Here is a 21,298-nt window from a genome sequence, read left to right on the forward strand (position 1 = left end):
TATAGTTCTCTGCAGGCACAGGACTATTTAGTTTGAAAAAGTTAGTTTTTTAAATGTCAAAATTATTTAAAAAGGGGGAAAAAAGAAACTGTCAATTTTTGAAAAAACAGAGGAGAAATCAGAACCAGCTCTAATAATTTGGTATCTTGGCAACAGAAAATTGCCCTTAAATCAATAGAGCATGCTTTCCAAGTATTATGGCTTTTGATCAGCATTCACTATAGTTCAATGACCTTCTCTGTGGAATGCATCACAGCACTGCTCAAAGGGCCTGGGATCCTGCTGTTCATTCCTTAACTCCCATTCAAATTAAAGGGATGCCCAAATGCAGCCTACCGGACTGATCCCCAAAATAAACCTTTAGTTAGGACTTAAAACACTTCACATGGAAGTTCCCAACCACATACAAAACCATTTCACAAGAACTCTCACCTTCTATTAGTTTTAGGCCTTGATCTTCCTTTTGAAGTCCTCGGCCTCTCTAACTTCATCAAAGACTGCCTCAGGCTTTCTTCTGTGTAAGCTAGATAAACATGGGAAAGATCCACCTCAAAGGGCTAGAGAACAAATACACAGAATCCATTTTACGACTGTTAGTATATGTTCTTCTATAACACTTATCAAGAAGTGTGCTTCATCAAAACACAAAGACTATAAAAATCAGAGTTAGAAAGTTTTACAGCAGGAGATGCAGCACATATGGTAGGGCCCTACGAAATTCATGGTCCATTTTGGTCAATTTCATGGTCTCAGGATTTTAAAAATGGTAAATTTTATGATTTCAGCTATTTAAATCTGAAATTTCACAGTAATTGTAGGGGTCCTGAACACACACACACACACACAAAGCTGTGGGGTGGTCACAAGGGTTTTTTTTTTTTTTTTTTTTGGGGGGGGGGGGGGGGGAGGAGAAGAGGAGTTGTGGTATTCTACCCTTATTTCTGCACTGTTGCTGGCAGTGGCACTGCCTTCAGAGCTGGGCAGCTGGAGAGCAGCGGCTGCAGGCAGGAAGCCCAGCTCTGAAGGCAGAGCCAGTGCCAGCAGCAGGGTAGAAGTAAGGATGGCCTGGTATGGTATTGACACCCTTACTTCTGCGCTGCTGCCTGCAGAGCTGGGCCCTCAGTCAGCAGCCACCACTCTCCGGCCGCCCAGCTCTGAAGGCAGCAGCACAGAAGTAAGGGTTGAATAGTATGGTATTGCCACCCTTACTTCTGCCCTGCTGTTGGCGGGGTGCTGCCTTCAGAGCTGGGTGCCTGGCCAACAGCCACCGCTCCCTGGCTGCCCAGCTCTGAAGGCAGCACAGAAATAAGGGGACTCCCTTGCAACTCCCTTTTGGGTCAGGCCCCCCAATTTGGGCAACACTAGTCTCCTCCATGAAATCTGTATAGTATAGGGTAAAAGCATACAAAAGACAAGATTTCATGAGGGGAGGCTATATTTCACGGTCCTGGATGCATTTTTCAAGGCCGTGAATTTGGTAGGGCCCTACATATGGGTATTCATTGGCTTGTACACTATAGATCTATACAGTTTGATCCATATTTAAGAAGAGATACTTACATCTTTTTCCTTTTTATCTGGTACTGGGGTCTGTTTTCTCATGTTGTTCCCTGTATATGCAACACATTTCTTAAAGAAAGAGAAAGATCCGTTAGCAAAGTCAACTATATTATAAAACTGATTGCATGACTGGGTAGGTTTATATTTGCTTCCAGCCTCAATTCAATTAATTTGGGAGTTTACAAGATGAAAGACACACTTTGCACCTTTTACCCATCATGACAGTTAAGATTAGCTTGGATTAGAGCTGAATGAATAATTTTTTAAAAATCCACTCATTTCAAACCAATTTTTCTCTCTCTCGCCAAAACAAAAAAAATATATATTCAAAATTTTTTAATTTGGGTCAAATCAAAACATTTGACATTTTTTGTCTTGAAATGTGGATTCAAAACATTGTCAAAAAACAGTTCATTTTGACATTTCCAACATTTTTGTTGTCCAGTTTTTTGTCAAATTCAATCCCAAATTCATGAATAATTTTAGTGCCCTGAAAAATGCATTTCTGTATCTTTATTTTTTTTTTTCCTTCCTGCTCAGCTGCAGCTGGGATGTTCTTTATAAAGCGCCTGAAGCAGAACTTCCTAGGACTAGTGGCTAAATAGAACATCTATAGCTCTGCAACTTTTACTACCCTTGGCAGTTTGCCAGTCTAGTGAACTTCAGGCCATGATGCAAGATAAATATATATACACAAATATATATTTCTGTAAGATTTCAGATGATCTTTTCTGTTCCAACAACATGGCTGGTAATATTGTTGGTGACAGCTGCAATGGCTTCGATTAGCTCACATCAATGAAACACCAAAATCCTCAAAAAAGACTCAAACAAAAACCTGCCATAACATCTGGGATAAGTAACAAACCCATCACAGAGATCTTGCAGTCAGTGTCTTACTACAATTCCCTGAAAGTCCATTGTTTAAAAGACCCTCTGTTGTGATGATACTGTATGCCAACTGAAGTACCTCTGCCCTGTTAAAACAGGTTTCAATCAATCTGCAGCCAAACAATAGTTGCAACAAAGGGGTTAGCTCATCCCTTCACCTACTCCATTTATTCTGATGTGGGGCGAACTTCTAATTGGAATTTCCATTTTAACAATATTAACAGAAAGAGGTTTGAATCCTGGTTTGCTTTAGGAAAGCCAGAGAATTAACTGCAAGAGACATGAATGCTACATGTTTTAAAGTGCAGAAGTCAGGAAGTGAAAACATGAAGGTTATCAGAGTAACACTGACTCTCCATTATGGCACAATCTAACTAGTCAATGAAAACTGTATAGCTAAGGTTGGCGAGTTAGCCTGAGAACCGTCGCTTTCATTTCATACCCCTTGAGAACCTTTGCATTGCACTAGTGTAGCTACCTGCATTTTCTATCAGCTAAGCTTACCAACTGCCATTCTCCAATGTCTTCATTCCAGTGAACATAGTTTTCAATCATTTCCTTAGAAGAAATAAGAAAAATAATTGTTCTAGGTTTGTGAACTTTAACTCTTCATACACTCTAAATACATCTTCCATAAGGTATACCCAAGAGATCATGGGCAAAGTGAATTTAACAACAGCATTAAAGCCCTGTTAAACATGGCTCCTCCTCAAGTCAATTTAATCAAGGCTGATTCACTGATGTGGATGACCATATCCTGTTAAAAAACCACACCCACACACTGAAGGCCATAGCCTGTGAGGATAGGTCTACACTGCCATAAAAAAATCCGTGGCAGCAAGTTTCAGAGCCTAGGTCAACTGACTGGAGCTAAAAATTGCTGTGTAGATGTTTGGTTTCAGGCTGGAGCCCAGGCTCTGAGACCCACCTACAAATCCAGGTTTTCTCACCCCCCGCCCCCACCCACACAAACCCACTCTCCTGCTGGTAATAGGATTTGTGCTGGAAATGGCCCACCTTGATTATCATACACATTGTAAGGAGAGTGGTCACTTTAGATAAGCTATTACCAGCAGGAGAGTGTGGTGGGAGGAGGTATTTTTTCATGCTTTGTGTGTATATAAAAAGATCTTCTACACTTTCCACAGTATGCATCCGATGAAGTGAGCTGTAGCTCACGAAAGCTTATGCTCAAATAAATTGGTTAGTCTAAGGTGCCACAAGTACTCCTTTTCTTTTTATTTAAATTGTCAGATACAACGAATCTCAGGCATACCATAAACTGGGGAGCCAAGAGAACACTACAAAGGAAGTTCTAGGTACTGTCATGTTGTGCGTCTTTTAACATCAAATACTGCTGCTAACTTCATCTTCATCCATCTGTCCCTAGACCAGAACGGGTCCTGAAACATCCCATTAGTCATTCTGGTGAATGGATCAATTTTCATTAATTTTCTTGTAATGAACTGATAGCCCTGTTTTGGGGGATCTGCACCAGTTTTAACACTTTGCCTTTGGGTAGGCTACATAAGCTGGCTTTGTGCCTTGTAACTCCTACTCCCTTTTGATGGGAACTGTTCATCCTCAATCAATAATGCTTTTTATAGTAGGAGGTCCAACAGGAGATTTTCATTTCTGTGAAGAGCAGAGTGAAAGATGAATATTTAGGATGCGTTGGCAGAGTTTGAGCCTGTAGTTCCCTGTTGGTGCAGTCATCAGCTATTTGTAACCACTGTTGTCCAAAAGCTACTCAGTCCCAGGGTGAAGTTGCCACAGTGGACAATTACAGGTATACGTTTTCCTATTGTAGAGATGGCCTTCAATTTTAGAAAATACTTCAGATCTTTTAGACAGAGGGTGGAGAGGAAGTGGATCCACCCCAGATAATCAAGTAATTGCTTCACTTTATCAATATACTCAACCAGGCTTTTCAAAGCATTACATAAAGACTACAGGGAGAAAGGTGACTGGTGAAGTCATTCTGCTTAGTGAACAATTGTAATGCTCACCAGAAACCTCTGTCTTGGGATTTTCAGAAGACTGACTCAGTCACATCTGGGGTCTCTGATTTTCACGTTTTTGACAGTGATTTAAAACTAATATGGAAATGTGACAGAGTTGCACCTGGTAGCACGCATATAACTGTGTTGGTCTGAAACAAACCTAATTACCTTGATTTTCCTTCTAATTAAATTCAATTAGAGGTTTGCTGTGTTTTATAAATACTCTTTTACAAATATATACATAAGTTAGAATCTTAAGTGGCTCATTGTTTTTTGTGCGATGCTATTTAACACCTACTAGCTCTAAAACTGGATACAGAGATGAGGTGTGCTGAGTCACTCCCACTACTGATGGGGACAGAAGGAATGCTGGAGAAATCAATGGGTGTGTCTAACATTACTAAAAACCCCAAATCCAAGACTAGGCTTCCCTTCCTTTACCTGGTAGTCCTGAGGAATGAAGTTATCTATGATGAGCATTTGAAGACGAAGCTCCCTGCTGAGCTGCCGAATATTCTCCAGCAATCCTTCAATCTCTCTCTGATGTTCCTGTTGCAGATCTGCCATCTATGGACAATAAAGCAAGCCATCAGGAAGCTAGAAGTAGTTCAAACATGAAAGCCTTTTAAAAAGTTGTTGGCCTTTCATCATTCCATCTCCATTTAAATTCACAGGCAAAATGAATTCATTTATTATAAACTATCCCCAAGAATTGATAAATTAAACATACAAGCTCAGACTGGCACTTTTTGCCTACAAGACTTCTGCAAATCCCTGCTCTGCACTTGTTGGAAGAAACCAGGAGCAGAGCAGTCTAGGTATATCCTGTTCAAGGAAGGGACCTGCACACCCTAAAGAAAATCCCATTATCCAACAGACTACTATGCAGCTCAGGCAGCTGCAGGAAGCAGCTCTCAGCCTGAAGACCTCCTGCAGCATGGGCTACAGGCACCAGCCAATAGACATTCTGAGCTCCCACAGGCTGGAGGGAAAGGGAAAGAATGTGGTAACCAGGTGGCGAGTGATTGGGGATCCTGGACAGAAGGATAGGATAGGGGAAAAAAAGCTACAGAAAGGAGAAAAATATGCTACGGAGATGAAAAGTCACAGGAGAGAAACAAAAAAGAGTGAAATTCCAAGGAGATACAACTAAGATAAATTATTAATCCCATATTCTGTCAAGTGATTACATTACTCTGACAGAAAAGATAAGAGACTATTCAAGTCAAGCAGGAGCAGGGGATTGTGCAGAGCAAGTGTGTTGGCAACTGATGATTTTATAACATGTTTAGCGATAACTGGTGATTTTATTAAAGCTCCAGCTCCCAGAGTCATATGAATGAGACCCTCCGCTTTCATTTCAAAGAAAAATAATTCTCGCCTTCATTAGGGTGACCAGGTGTCCTGATTTCATAGGGACAGTTCTGATATTTGGGGCTTTGTCTTATATAGGCACCTATTACCCCCCACCCCCGTCCTGATTTTTCACACTTGCTGTCTGGTCACCCTAGCCCTCGTGGATTCAGAGAAAAGCTTGAAGATATAACCCCCAGAGGCTCAAATTACCAGTGTTCATGTAGTTCTCTGAAAACATACAAGCCAAGAGGTGCTTTATAAAGACACCGGTAAAACACTTTTCCAGAGTTACATAGTGCAGGGCACATATTTACAAACTAACTAAATTAGTAATTGGAAATACTAACTAAACAACTCTTTTGGACACTGACCTCTGATTTTGCAGCCATTAGCATTGTCCAGACTTTCTTCAGCTTCTTGGTCTTGCCCTGTGCCTCTTCCTGCAGGCTGGTGTACTTCTCTTCAATGTCCAGGCGTTCTTGCTGTTTGCAACATTTAAAAACAAAAGGCAACACACAATTTACTATTGTTAGAGAAGCATTTGGCTGTGGTATAGCCAGAGGAGAAACTACTTGGACTAAGTGAAGTGCCGGCTCTGCCTACACCGATCTGTATCACACACGCCCCACTGTTTTTACACACTGCTATAAAGCTTGTCCTTGCACACACTTCTGTACCAGAGAACTGCCTACCCATTTCAGGTGTCAGTCTCTAGGAACGCTGGCATCAGCTCCTGCCATAGCTTCCATATCAAGTGTGCAACAAGGCTGAGAGAGACAATGGAAGGTGAGGACAATCAGTCCTGTCAGTTAAGATCATCAGCACTACAATAAGGAAGCTAATCAAACCTCTTTTTCCTCAAGCTCTTTGCGAAGCTGCTCAGCTCTTTTTCTTCGCTCTTCAAGCTCCATGTTAGATTCCTCTAGAAGTTTCTCCTGCTCCTCAGCTTTTGCCAGCAAGTCCACACCTCCCACAATCACCTTCTTCTCCAAAGCTGATAACTTCTCCAGCAGCGACTGGTGTTCCTGTCTGATGAGAGAGACAGGGAGTGGAACACCATGTATTCCAGGCTCTCTCTAGTGGTGGGACCTGGCCTGAACAATGGGCCTGAAGTGTGGGCGGGAGGGGGCCTGAACACTCATCTCACTTTCGAGACTGCAAGAATAAGAAAATACAAGTCACTGGAGAGAGCTGCAGCTAAAAGTCGAACAGGGCAGCTGACAGTGAACAGTCTCTCCTGCTGCAAATCCTCCCTTCCACTGGGGGCTGCTGGGGCACTGAGATCAGGGAGACTGTCTCCTCCTCCACTTTCAATGCTCCCTCTGCTGGGGCCCAGGCAACATGGAGACCCAGGAGGAGAGAGAAAAAGAGGTGGCAGCAGCAGCTGTTTACCTCAGGGCCTTAGTGGCAAGGAGAAGAGAAAATAATCACACATGGGGGCCAGGGGAAGACAAGCAGGGATCATGGAGGCTTCACACAGGAGTCCATTACCTCTCCAGCCCTTGTCCCACCAGCCACGTGCCTCGTGCACCTGCTTGCCTTGTGCTCTGCCCTGAGGCTCTGTGAGAACTCACAGGTCACTTTTCAGCTCCAGCCTGGATCAGTCTTTCCACATCAAGACAGATTCTGTGCCCAGAATCAACCACCTCCATCTCATTAAACTGTATGGCAGTAAAGGCTGTTATGATGGTTCTTAGTACTTGGACTACTACATACAGGAGCTTGTCCGGCTTTTTCAAATTTGGAGTTTTTTTTTTTTTTAAAAAGCTCTATGGCTGGCTGAAATTTTGAAAAAAATTTAAAAAATGCAGTTTTTTTTTTTAATTGGATTTTCTGACCAGCTCTAACCTACACAGGAAGCTCATTTGCTTTAACAGCAGGACAGGGGAGCATTCATTTTGTGCATCCCTGCTTTAATCAACCAATTCATTTGAATTTCCACCAGTCACACATCCCTAATTAGATCTGATTACTGAACTGTAAAAAAAAAAAACCACGTTCTTATGATACAGTACTAACTGGGCTTTGAGCAGATCTTTTTCTCTCTTCTCCAGTTCAGCCCTGGCTTTGTTTCTCTCTTCCTCTTCCATGTCAAGCTTGGTTTCAAGTGCTTTTCTCTCTTCCTCAATCTTGGCTTGCATCTCTACCATTTTATCTGGGGAAACTTTCTTCTTGCCTTTGGAAAGATTCAGGTTAAGTATGAATTATTTGATGACAAAAATAAAACACCGTCTTTTATTATAGTGAAGATTTCTATCTTGTCATCCGATTTCAAATTAAATGTGATTTTCAACAAAAGTTAAATAAAAATATTTCAATGGCAATATATAGTTATACGGTATCTCTGCAACTACTGGAGTGTATAATAGTACTACTCAGTGCAAATGGATATTTAATAGATGCTGGTGATGCTTCCCAGCTCTGTCAGGAAACCAGCTTGTATCACATCACTGTCCAACACAGGCAACTTTTATACTAAATGTTTTAGAGTAGCTTTGTTATTAAGACTTCAACAAAGCCATCCAGTGGCACTTTGGAAACTGGACAAGAAGAAAAATAGTAACTGACTTATATGAAGAAGAGTTAGGTGCACACCAGACTAGTTCCATCTTCGAGATCTAGTAACATTTACAAGCCACTCAAGCCCTGCTTTTGCTATTTATTGCCACTGGGGACACAGAAGTATTAAGCTAATATTAGTGTATAATATTAAAATCAAATTTAAAAAAAGAATAAAACTGTTGTGAAAAAGACTGCCATCTTAAAAAAAGCCAGAAGTTTGAGACCTAAATTACTTTAAAGGGATAATGAAAGGTTAGTCTGCACAGTTCAATCCAGAGTTTATTTTTTAAGCAAACTTTAAAATGTAATCACTTCTCTTTATAATTAGATGCTCATGTTTCTTTTTGTAGCCTGTTAGAAGAGTTGAGTTCTAAAGCTAAGTTCAGAATTCCACTTTCCAAAAATTCACACTGGAAGAAATTTTCTCCAAGATACCCTTCTGTATTGCATTCCCTATGGAACGTCACTGCGAAAGTTAGCAGTAAGATCTTTTAAGACTGTATTGTCCACAATGAAGAACTACAATGTGCAGAGAAATGCAGAAAAGCCCTATTCGATAACAGCAGATAAGGGATGGACAACAGCTTGTGGACTCAGATTGTCTTTGTAGCAGTGTCCATTCAGAGATTCTGGGGTGGTGCGATTTGTAATGGTCTATAAAGGTAGTACTTTGACCACTGGTAAAAAGTAAAAAACAAACCAGTTTTTTACACTACACCTCTGTGATTACAATGGAGGTAACTTGAGCAGCTAACTGGTATTCAGATTGAGTTCAGTAGCCCTATAAGGTCATCTGAAAATAATTCAGAATTCTAGAACAAGAAGAATGGCTCCTATAAATCATCCTCCAAATCTCAGAGATCAACATTAGTTGAAAAATAACTTTGGATTGGGAAGATCTTAATTACAAAACTGCACAATATATCAATGCATATGAACATGAACAGGTTTTGGATTAATTGCACGAGGGGTGGCAGAGAGGATAGCAAGATACCAAGCTAATTTAGATTTCTAGAACTTTTAGTGTGTGGAAAATACCCTTTATTTACCCTGTTTTGATTTTTCCCAGCCACATTCTAACAAAATCTAGACAAAAGAAAACTAACTTGAATGTGTGAAAATCCAATAGCAACAATTTACCGCTACTGCAGGGGAGAAAAAACAAGAAAAAAAAACCCTGCAGAATACCCTGCCAAACATTATCATTCGGTAAAAGGCTCTCCACTGCGCGCACACACACACAACTTTTGTAAAGACACTGAAACATCACCTTATTAATTTTTAAATTAGGGCTGTCAAGCGATTAAAAAAATTAATTGTGCAATTAATCGCACTGTTAAACAATACTAGAATGCCATTTATTTAAATATTTTTGGTTGTCTTCTACATTTTCTAATATATTGATTTCAATTACACAGAATAAAAAGTGTACAGTGCTCACTTTATATTTATTTTTGATTACAAGTATTTGCACTGTAAAAAAAGAAATAGTATTTTTCAATTCACATAATACAAGTACTGTAGTGCAATCTCTTTATCACGAAAGCTGAACTTACAAAATGTAGAATTATGTACAAAAAACCGCATTCAAAAACAAAATGTAAAATTTTAGATCCTGCAAGTCCACACAGTCCTACTTCTTATTCAGCCAATCGCTAAGACAAACAAGTTTGTTTACATTTGCAGTAGATAAAGCTGCCCACTTCTTGTTTACAATGTCACCTTAAAGTGAAAACAGGTGTTCGCATGGCACTGTTGTGGCCAGCGCCACAAGGTATTTACGTGCCAGATGCGCTAAAGATTCATATGTCCCTTCATGCTTCAACCACCATTCCAGTGGACATGCATCCACGCTGAGGATGGGTTCTGTTCAATACCAGTCCAAAGCAGTACAGACCAATGCATGTTCATCATCTGAGTCAGATCTCACCAGCAGAAGGTTGATTTTCTTCTATGGTGCTTCGGGTTCTGTAGTTTCCACATCGGAGTGTTGCTCTTTGACGGCTTCTGAAAGCATGCTCCACACTTCGTCCCTCTCAGATTTTGGAAGGCACTTCAGATTCTTAAACCTTGGGTCGGTTAGAAATCTCACATAGATACCTTCTTTGTGTTTTGTGAAATCTGCAGTGAAAGTGTTCTTAAAATGAAGATGTGCTGGGTCATCATCTGAGACTGCTATAACATGAAATATATGGCAGAATGCGGGTAAAACAGATCAGGGGACATACAATTCTCCCCCAAGGAGTTCAGTCACAAATTTAATTAATGCATTATTTAACAAGTGTCATCAGCATGGAAGCATGTCCTCCTGAATGGTGGCCGAAGCATGAAGGGCCACACGATTGTTTAGCATATCTGGCACCTAAACACCTTGCAATGCTAGCTACAAAAGTGCCATGCAAATGCTCAATTCTCACTTTCTGGTGACATTGTAAATAAAAAAAGAGAGCAGCATTATTGCCTGTAAATGTAAACAAACTTGTTTGTCTTAGCGATTGGCTGAACAAGAAGGAGGACTAAGTGGACTTGTAGGCTCTGAAGTTTTACATTGTTTTGTTTGAGCGCAGTTATGTAACAACAACAAAAATCTACATTTGTAAGTTGCATTTTCACGACAAAGAGATTGCACTACAGTACTTATATGAAGTGAACTGAAAAATACGATTTCTTTTGTTTATCATTTTTACAGCGCAAATATTTGTAATCCAAAATATACACTTTGATTTCACTTAGAACACAGAATACAATGTATCTGAAAATGTAGAAAAACATCCAAACTATTTAATAAATTTCAATTGGTATTCTATTGTTTAAACGTGCAATTAAAACTGTGATTAATCACGATTCATTTTTTTGAGTTAATCGCGTGAGTTAACTAAGATTAATCAACAGCCCTATTTTAAATACACACACACACCCCCACCCACCAGAAATGGGGGTGTGGAGGGGGAATTATGTAGGTATCTGGGTGTAGTATATAATTTCGTGGCAGGATATGTGACATTAATTCAGGAACAGGACAATCAAAATAATTTGGTTTAGATTCTATTTGCTTCTCCTGTTGGCCCAATGGTGAGAAGTAGCAACATGTAGGTTCACAGCCGCAGTATGTTGCTTGACCAAGCTTTGGGCAATATACTTTAGAAGTCTGAGCTTTCTGTGAAATTCTATATAGAGAAATCCTTAAGCAAAAAGGTCAGGGACAGGTGAATGAAGGAGCCTTACCTGTCAAAACACATTCTTAGATCTTCTCAATTTTAAAGAATGAAAGTTAGATTGAGCAGCAAGACCGTTTACAAGCTCTGTATCTGTACTATATCGATCACAAATCAATCACACCAACCTGCTTGATCTTGCATTAAGAGGAAGTAGTAAGCAAATCGCAGATAGGCAGCATATGCATAAAAAAGGGAGGAAAAAGAAAAACATTACTGCTTGATTGTTTTGTGATAAGATCATCAGTATCAGTATAAGGATTAATCTAAATCTGCATCTACAGACAGAAAAAATCAGCAGAATAATCATTGAGAAATAAGAGGCCATTAAAGCAAATATTTGCGTTACGATTTATGGTTGGCCAGAGTAAATTTTCTGAACCAAAGGATACTTTTTTTTGCATATTCAGATTAATCTTCAAACCATTCTTGCATTCTCCTATTCAGTTCAATAAAACGCAGATTCTATATATGACATTACGAGCCTGCCGCAAAGATCATGCCCTAAGAAACATCCAAGCGGGCATCTACCACCCTAAAGTAAGACTGAGGTATGTTTTCAAGGTAGCCAATTTTTTTTTTACATTACCTGTAAAACCTTAGCACACAGAAAGAAAGCTTGCTTTGCATTTTAGCGAGATTTCCAAGTCAATTCTTTGTTTTATATGATCAACTGCACATATGGGATTTCAGCACAAGATTTCTATGTTCAATTAAACAGGATATTAGTAGGTTAATTTGCAGTAACTGATGCTTCCATAGAGGTATATGGCTAATTTTGGTTATTCAAGCAGGTGTGATCAGAATGAAACAGGAAAAGAAAAAGAAAAAAGATAATGTAGAAGGAAGACGACATGCAAAAGATCCACACAACATATGAGGACAATTACTATTTTGACTGTAGAACAAGTAGTGTTTATTCTACCACTGACGGTCTGAGCCAACTTCCACAGTAATAAATTGGAGTCTCTTCACTGACTGATGGGAGGTGGACTGGTCCCCAACTAAGTATTTCAGTAGACAACTTGCCATTAAGTGATTTGCCCACATCCAAATATTCTGGTTAAAAGCAAGTTCGGAAAAGCAAATGCATTTCAATGCCTCCAATAAAGTAAACCACTAGAGGGTTTTTACATTTTAAGCCTTCTTGACTGTGACAAGTAAATGGGATTTTGTATTTTACTATTGGTGGAAAAATGTTAATACCACCAATAAATGAACAGTTTAGAAACTAAGGAGCTCTCCTTTTTAGATAAAACTAGAAGATATCAACACCATGAACTATCAGCCTCTCTCTGCCTAAGAAAGGGGAAAAGTGTGACTCGGGCTTGCAGAAGTAAGATACAATCTAGTGTTAGAAAGTTCCCACCAATCTGGAATTAGGGCTTTTAAAGAGTATTTTGAGTAAAACAGCCATCACTAATTAATTAATTCTGGTGTTTATAAGAGGACCAAAAAGCCCTGCCTGGAGCCAGGGGCAACTAAGCCAATAGTTTCTTCATCCAGACCACTGGCCCCTTCTCTGAACAAAGAATGACAATGATGCCCAAGCAAATGATGATTTACAGTGACTTGGATATCTTTCCACAATAGACAAGTCACATTTACTTGCCACCCTTAAAGATCTGAATCCAGATCTCTTTAGATCAAAGGACTGTGAATTAATCAAATGCTATCTAGCCCCCTTTCCAGATTATAAATCTAAAGTAAGATTTTGATTGTTCCACTGATTTGTTCTCTGCCAATGTCTCAATAAAGAAGGAAGCCAATGAAACAAAAACTGGAATTGGATTTTCCGTGCTATTTCCCCCCTCTCTTTACAGTTAGCTCGAACAAAGCACTAACTTGCCTTACATTTTCTCAAACATTAAGCTAAGTTGTACGTTGAACAATTGTTTAAAGCTTGGAAGCAGCAAAAGAAAAGCATGCTTTAGCCAATTTATAAACCCACATTTTTCTCTTAAATAAAAAAGTGGCAGGGAGCAGTGTGGCATTTACAAAATGGAGTGCACAGGTTATGGAAAGGCCAAAGCTTTGTTAAATGACTTAAGAGCTCCCACTCACTAGTGAAGGACTTATCCAGAGGTTTCTCTATGACAGAGCATGTGGAGTCTGAACTACTGGTGCTGCTACTGCCTGGAAAACAAAAAAGTAAGACCCACGGAAAACCCAGGAAAGAAGGAACAAGAATATGAAGAAACACGCAGCTAAAAATTAGTTCCAAAAGAAAGAAATCCAAAGAAACCCAGAAGAACCAGCAAACTGGTTTGAAAAGGCAAAGTAATACTTATGTTTGGAAGCATTTGCTTGGATCCCACTTAGATACACTCCTGTAGAGCCACCATTGTATACTCTAAAATGTAGGCTATAGAACAACCATATTTCAGCAAAAATCCATCCTGACCATGTCTAGTATGAGACCCAATATGCCTAGTGATTTTTTTTGTTGTAATTGCTCAAAATGAAAAGTGACCCACATGTCTATTTTCGCTTTAATTCTACAGATTATGAAAAAAAATATTATGCACCATTCATTCTGTTATCAGGCACATGACTCCAAGAAGGATTTGTCCTATAAAGGGTCATAATACCTGCTTGCAAAGGGGCAGTTACTAAAAAGAAGCCTGTTGATCAGGTCACGAAGGTAACTAAATCACAAGAGAACTCTTGACCCACCGTGCTATTTAGAATCGACTAGTTTAACGCAGCAACATAAGTAGTGGTGGTCAGCTTTTTTGCCACAAGAAATGAGACAAGTGCTAGGCTACAGACCTATTAAACAATGGTATAGGCAATGAATTTCTAGAATCAATGAATCGTAATTGACAGGAGATTCTCAGCACCATACAATCCTCTGAACTGGCATACGCTGAAGATTTATAGTGCTTAGCAATGAAGGGCATATTACTTCATTGAGCTAAATTCTGCACTCAGATAACCTTCTGGATTTGCACCAGTTAATCCGAGAGCAGAACTTCAGCCCCAGAGATACTTCTGTAATTGTACTGAAGACCAGTTACAACAATTATACTTTTTGCCCTTATGGGCTGATAACCCACTATGAACATCAAGTAGAGTACACGTAAAAGTAAAATCATCTAACCAACTGAAAGCATGTAAACAAAACAGAAAGGCCACTTGTGGATTTTTAAAAACACACCAGGTAACCATGCCAACAGCACTAGCAGCAACTTGATTGAACACGATAAACAGCTGTCACATGAACATTACCCATCAAAAACAATCCCACATAAGCTTGAAATGACTTGTTTAAACCATACATCATATTGTAGATTTAATACGATTATGTTGCAATACTGATCATCAATAATGTGACTGAAGCCTCCTTAAACACCAACAATGAAACAAATTGTAGAGAAAGCTGCAGAATTTAGGCTCAGGACAGAGTTCTGGGAGTTCACCATGGCAAGATGCACTTTTTACATCTGAGTAAACCTTTAAACATAAAAAGGTTAATTAAAACTGGCATTTGAGCTTGGGGCCCCTCTGAAGAAAACAGACAATTTGTGACACTAATGAAAGACAAGTCAAATGTAACAGATTCCTTCCAGCATTAAGTTTGGAATTCTGTTTAAACACATTCTACACTTCAGACAGGAAAGAAGTCTGAGCACTAAAAATAGTTTAACAAACAGGATGAATTTAGCTTGTAATATTAGAGCCCAATCCTACAGTCTCTACTCCCAGCAAAGAGAAGTCAATGGGAGTTCCTTCATCTCTTCCATATACACAGCAGGCTCTTATTAGACAAGGCCACTAAGTTTCCTGTTTTTTGTTTTTTCTTTTTTTAGAAACTGATCTCTCTCCTTGTGGCAGCTCGTTAGACTCTCCCGCCCAGCGTTGCCAACCCTCCAGGATTGTCCTGGAGTCTCCAGGATTCAAGGATTAATCTTTAATTAAAGATTATGTCATGTGACGACACCTTCAGGATACATCGAAGCAAAATTGGCAACCCTACTCCCTCCCCACAACTCCACATCCCAGAGGCAGTTCTGTTGTGTGGGTTTGCTATCAGTCTCATAGACATGCGCACAGTAAAAAGCCATACGTGGCCACCCTGCTGTAACCAGGGAACCACCACGTAAGAGAAAGTTACTACAAGCAAAACTACCCAAGTGGAAGCAGATGCTATATAAAGGTATAGCAGTCTAGCTAGACTGACTGCTTCAAATGGCTTCGTTTCTACAAGAGGCATGATAATTGCAGCGGGCAGCAGAACTTTACTACCGTCTCAGTTAAGTTCATACTTATGCAAAGTTGCATCCTGATTCCTTCATGCAAAGAAATTTCCGGAGTCAACTTCTTGATGACTAAGGACGAGAGAATTGGAGCATGTGGATACCTTACCCCTTCGTTTTTTACGCTTTTCCCCATCCTCTCCAACCTCCCCATCTTCTTCTTCTTCTTCTTCATCTTCATCTTCAGAACCACTGATATCAGAGCCAGATATCTCTTCCCCTAAAACACAAATATATGTTTCCAAGGCACTCTCTTTCACAGCATATCAGACAATTAATTGTAACAGCAGCATTTTATCGACCTTCAACTTTATTTGAGCAGTGTCTTGGCAGCAGGTACTAAATGACTATACAGACAATGCAGATTTGGGAAAGATCTCAGTTTTTCCATTTGTTTACTCATGCAATAGGTACATGTTTCTTTTTCAGCATATAAAATCCGATAAATATTAAACCAGCCATCTCAGTAAGGCTGACAGTCCAGTTCCAAAATACGCTGACATACCAAAATTCTACCTATAATTATGTATTTTAGAAAGTTTGCGATTGGAGTCTAATATTGCAGCGTTTGTAAAGCACGAGTGCTAAGCATTATTCTGCTACAATTCTTCAACAAGATATTATTTTACCTCTAAGCACTTTAGATGAAGTTTGAAATACAGAGAAAAATGGCTACAATGTTCATCAGGAATAAATATTTATACTTTAAGCATTATGCCATATAGATGTTTTTTTTAAACTGTCCAGAGTCTCTCAGTTTTCTGAAAAGATGACTCTCTCCTGTAACGAAGGTATGCTTTGGTATTTTTAATGATTCAACTTCAATTTGAAACCAAAGTCTGTCAGAACTTTAAAATGTAATTCAGTGCAAAAGTTCAAAAGAATAGCACAGCTGCATCCTTACATCTATGAGTGTCAGTTTCTGAGCTGTACGCTTTAATCAGACTTCCATTTGCAAGGCATTTATTCTGCGGTGCGGGGCCCAAAATTAGCAAAGGGACTCAACAGGGGTTGAAATAATGGGTTAAGAACAGTGGGTGGGAACACTGCTGTACTTTCCATGTCTCTCTCGGATTGAAAAGATTTCCAAGTGGAAATCCGAGTGGAAATCTCCTTCTCTGTGCCTTCTCCCTTATCCACAATCGCTACGATTCTGATGTGTCCGTATAAACACATGGAATCATAGCTCTGCTCTCTCAGGCTATATGCTGCCAAGGACCCCACCTACGAAGAGGCTGATTCTCGTTTGTGGGATGTGAAGGGTTCAGTTGCTCACAGAGCCTGTGGAGCCATATGGTTTTGTAGCTTTACCCCCTTATTCTTTAGAAGGAGACTTAAAAGCCATCTCCACAAGTTCAGTTTGAGAGTTTCAGAGGCATTTGTTACCTTCCCAAGCACTTTTTTCTGCTAGGAGGAGAACATTTAACCCTTTGTCATTATGCTTTTTAAAACCCCAGTCTGCACTTGTCCCCAGCCTGACATTAACATAACATGAATGAGGAGGAAGCAGGAGCGCGTGAGAGGGCAGGGCTCCTGCCTCATTCTGAGAAAGAGGGACGATCAGCGAGTTATCTCAAGTGCCTATACACAAATGCAAGAAGCCTGGGAAACAAGCAGGGAGAACTGGAAGTCCTGGCTCAGTCAAGGAATTATGATGTGATTGGAATAACAGAGACTTGGTGGGATAACTCACATGACTGGAGTACTGTCATGGATGTATATAAACTGTTCAGGAAGGACAGGCAGGGCAGAAAAGGTGGGGGAGTTGCACTGTATGTAAGGGAGCAGTATGACTGCTCAGAACTCAAGTATGAAACTGCAGAAAAACCTGAGTGCCTCTGGATTAAGTTTAGAAGTGTGAGCAACAAGGGTGATGTCGTGGTGGGAGTCTGCTATAGACCACCGGACCAGGGGGATGAGGTGGACGAGGCTTTCTTCCGGCAACTCATGGAAGTTACTAGATTGCAGGCCCTGGTTCTCATGGGAGACTTCCAGCAGATATCAGGGTGATTGGAGAGCAATACAGTGGTGCACAGACAATCCAAGAAGTTTTTGGAAAGGGTAGGGGACAATTTCCTGGTGCAAGTGCTGGAGGAACCAACTAGGGGCAGAGCTCTTCTTGACCTGCTGCTCACAAACCAGGAAGAATTAGTAGGGGAAGCTAAAGTGGATGGGAACCTGGGAGGCAGTGACCATGAGATGGTTTAGTTCAGGATCCTGACACAGGGAAGAAAGGAGAGCAGCAGAATATGGACCCTGGACTTCAGAAAAGCAGACTTGGACTCCCTCAGGGAACTGATGAGCAGGATCCCCTGGGAGAATAATATGAGGGGGAAAGGAGTCCAGGAGAGCTGGCTGTATTTTAAAGAATCTTTATTGAGGTTACAGGGACAAACCATCCCAATGTGTAGAAAGAATAGTAAATATGGCAGGCGACCGGCTTGGCTTAACAGTGAAATCCTTGCTGATCTTGAACACAAAAAAGAAGCTTACAAGAAGTGGAAGATTGGACAAATGACCAGGGAAGAGTATAAAAATATTGCTTGTGGATGCAGGAATGAAATCAGGAAGGCCAAATCACACCTGGAGTTGCAGATAGCAAGAGCTGTTAAGAGTAACAAGAAGGGTTTCTTCAGGTATGTCAGCAACAAGAAGAAAGTCAAGGAAAGTGTGGGCCCCTTACTGAATGAGGGAGGCAACCTAGTGACAGAGGATGTGGAAAAAGCTAATGTACTCAATGCTTTTTTTTGTCTCCGTCTTCATGAACAAGGTCAGCTCCCAGACTACTGCACTGGGCAGCACAGCATGGGGAGGAGGTGACCAACCCTCTGTGGAGAAAGAAGTGGTTTGGGACTATTTAGAAAAGCTGGACGAGCACAAGTCCATGGGGCCGGATGCACTGCATCCAAGAGCGCTAAAGGAGTTTGCGGATGTGATTGCAGAGCCATTGGCCATTATCTTTGAAAACTCATGGCGATCCGGGGAAGTCCCGGACGACTGGAAAAAGGCTAATGTAGTGCCCATCTTCAAAAAAAGGAAGAAGGAGGATAGTGGGAACTACAGACCAGTCAGCCTCACCTCAGTCCCTGGAAAAATCATGGAGCAGGTCCTCAAGGAATCAATTCTGAAGCACTTAGAGGAGAGGAAAGTGATTAGGAATAGTCAGCATGGATTCACCAAGGGCAAGTCATGCCTGACTAATCTAATTGCCTTCTATGACGAGATAACTGGCTCTGTAGATGAGGGGAAAGCGGTGGACGTGTTGTTCCTTGACTTTAGCAAAGCTTTTGACACGGTCTCCCACAGTATTCTTGCCAGCAAGTTAAAGTAGTATGGACTGGATGAATGGACTATAAGGTGGATAGAAAGTTGGCTAGATTATCGGGCTCAACGGGTAGTAATCAATGGCTCCATGTCTAGTTGGCAGCCGGTATCAAGTGGAGTGCCCCAAGGGTCGGTCCTGGGGCCGGTTTTGTTCAATATCTTCATTAATGATCTGGAGGATGGTGTGGATTGCACCCTCAGCAAGTTTGCGGATGACACTAAACTGGGAGGAGAGGTAGATACGCTGGAGGGTAGGGATAGGATACAGAGGGACCTAGACAAATTAGAGGATTGGGCCAAAAGAAATCTGATGAGGTTCAACAAGGACAAGTGCAGAGTCCTGCACTTAGGATGGAAGAACCCCATGCACCACTACAGACTAGGGACCAAATGGCTCGGCAGCAGTTCTGCAGAAAAGGACCTAGGAGTTACAGAGGACGAGAAGCTGGATATGAGTCAGTGTGCCCTTGTTGCCAAGAAGGCCAATGGCATTTTGGGATGTATAGGTAGGGACATTGCCAGCAGATCGAGGGACGTGATCGTTCCCCTCTATTCGACATTGGTGAGGCCTCATCTGGAGTACTGTGTCCAGTTTTGGGCCCCACACTACAAGAAAGATGTGGAAAAACTGGAAAACGTCCAGCGGAGGGCAACAAAAGTTATTAGGGGACTGGAACACATGACTTATGAGGAGAGGCTGAGGGAACTGGGATTGTTTAGTCTGCAGAAGAGAAGAATGAGGGGGGATTTGATAGCTGCTTTCAACTACCTGAAAGGGGGTTCCAAAGAGGATGGATCTAGACTGTTCTTAGTGGTAGCTGATGACAGAACAAGGAGTCATGGTCTCAAGTTGCAGTGGGGGAGGTTTAGGTTGGATATTAGGAAAAACTTTTTCACTAGGAGGGTGGCGAAACACTAGAATACATTACCTAGGGAGGTGGTGGAATTTCCTTCCTTAGATATTTTTAAGGTCAGGCTTGACAAAGCCCTGGCTGGGATGATTTAGTTGGGGACTGGTCCTGCTTTGAGCAGGGGGTTGGACTAGATGACCTCCTGAGCTCCCTTCCAACCCTGATATTCTATGATTCTATGAGACTTTTAAAATTAGTACATTTCAATTATATACAGGTCACATCCAAACCTAAACCAAGGAGAGAAGAAAAGATGAAATCTGCTAGCTTACATTAGCTCTAAATACCATCTAGTGGACAAATCCAATACTTAACTGAAGAAAAAGCTCTAGCTTGCATTCAGCATAGAAATACGTGCATGCCATCTATTTCTATTTATGGGTGATTTTTGGGTTTCTTCTTTTTACTTGAGACTAATGTAACAAACTCATATGTAAAAGCACGGGGACTTCAGATGTTATTACAAAACTCCTGAAAAGCATACCATGGTAAGTCTTTAAAAAGGAGACGTGTCACACAGGAACAGAATAACCTGAAGGTACAGAGAACATTATTAGGAACAAGGGAAGTTACCTTCCTCCAGCTTTTTTTTAAGCTCTTCAATTTCTTTTTGAAACTGACGGAGCAAGGCATCCTTGGGATCTTCATTAATTCTGGCCTTATTCTTGATGTTTTTGGCACGGTTGGCATATCTGAGTGTGCTGATAGTCTCATCATAATTATAGTCTGCCGGACCAATATTTGCACACTGTTACATAAAAAAAAAAAAGGAGTTACTTGTGTAGATGGGATTTAGCACTACGTAAAAGCTTGAATGACACAAATACAAGGAATTGCAAGACCAGGAAATGTAAAAACAGACCCACGCCCTGTTCTGCAAATCCCTTACTGTAGTTTTCTGCCTGCAAACTGTACTTTTCTGCTGCCTTCAGAGCATGAACTAAGTCCTGCCCCGGGATGCAGAAGCACAGCTTCCATTTGACCCTATGCGTCTGGGTACTCTTGTTCTGGTCTATAGCCTCCCATGTCCATGAAGTGAATTTTATGTTCAGACAGATGTAAGGCTAAAAGCTGTACAGGATGAGAGTATGTGAACAGGACTGTTGTATACGAGAGACACAGGAGGTAATTGTACTGCTTTATAAGGTACTGGTGAGGCCCCAGCTGGAATACTGGATTAAGTTTGGGTGCCACATTTTAAGAAAGATGTGCCAAAG

The 21,298-nt window shown here is 40.8% G+C and overlaps 1 protein-coding gene across 8 annotated transcripts in view; it reads right to left on the bottom strand.

The window, feature by feature from the left end:
* The window catches only part of KIF3A (kinesin family member 3A), a 38,760-nt gene that overhangs the window by 4,745 nt on the left and 12,717 nt on the right, over window positions 1–21,298 (bottom strand). For 2 of the 8 annotated variants that reach the window (XR_005226452.2, XR_005226451.2), the window contains exons 8-18: window positions 20,655–20,829; window positions 15,956–16,066; window positions 13,652–13,723; window positions 11,716–11,724; window positions 7,830–7,986; window positions 6,659–6,839; window positions 6,182–6,292; window positions 4,896–5,021; window positions 2,956–3,009; window positions 1,561–1,629; window positions 433–523 (exon numbers count right to left, since the gene is read on the bottom strand). Coding sequence is in view for 6 of the 8 variants with exons in the window: in XM_037906493.2 (XP_037762421.1) it covers window positions 433–557; window positions 1,561–1,629; window positions 2,956–3,009; window positions 4,896–5,021; window positions 6,182–6,292; window positions 6,659–6,839; window positions 7,830–7,986; window positions 11,716–11,724; window positions 13,652–13,723; window positions 15,956–16,066; window positions 20,655–20,829 (1,190 nt within the window). In the remaining 2 variants the exon portion in view is untranslated. Of the gene's footprint in view, window positions 1–432; window positions 558–1,560; window positions 1,630–2,955; window positions 3,010–4,895; window positions 5,022–6,181; window positions 6,293–6,658; window positions 6,840–7,829; window positions 7,987–11,715; window positions 11,725–13,651; window positions 13,724–15,955; window positions 16,067–20,654; window positions 20,830–21,298 lie in introns of all 8 variants that reach the window. The other 6 variants (XM_037906493.2, XM_037906494.2, XM_037906495.2 and 3 more) reach the window with 3 other exon arrangements.

Source organism: Chelonia mydas, chromosome 8 (genome assembly GCF_015237465.2).
Source record: "Chelonia mydas isolate rCheMyd1 chromosome 8, rCheMyd1.pri.v2, whole genome shotgun sequence".
In the NCBI taxonomy this organism is placed as follows: Eukaryota; Metazoa; Chordata; order Testudines; family Cheloniidae; genus Chelonia; species Chelonia mydas.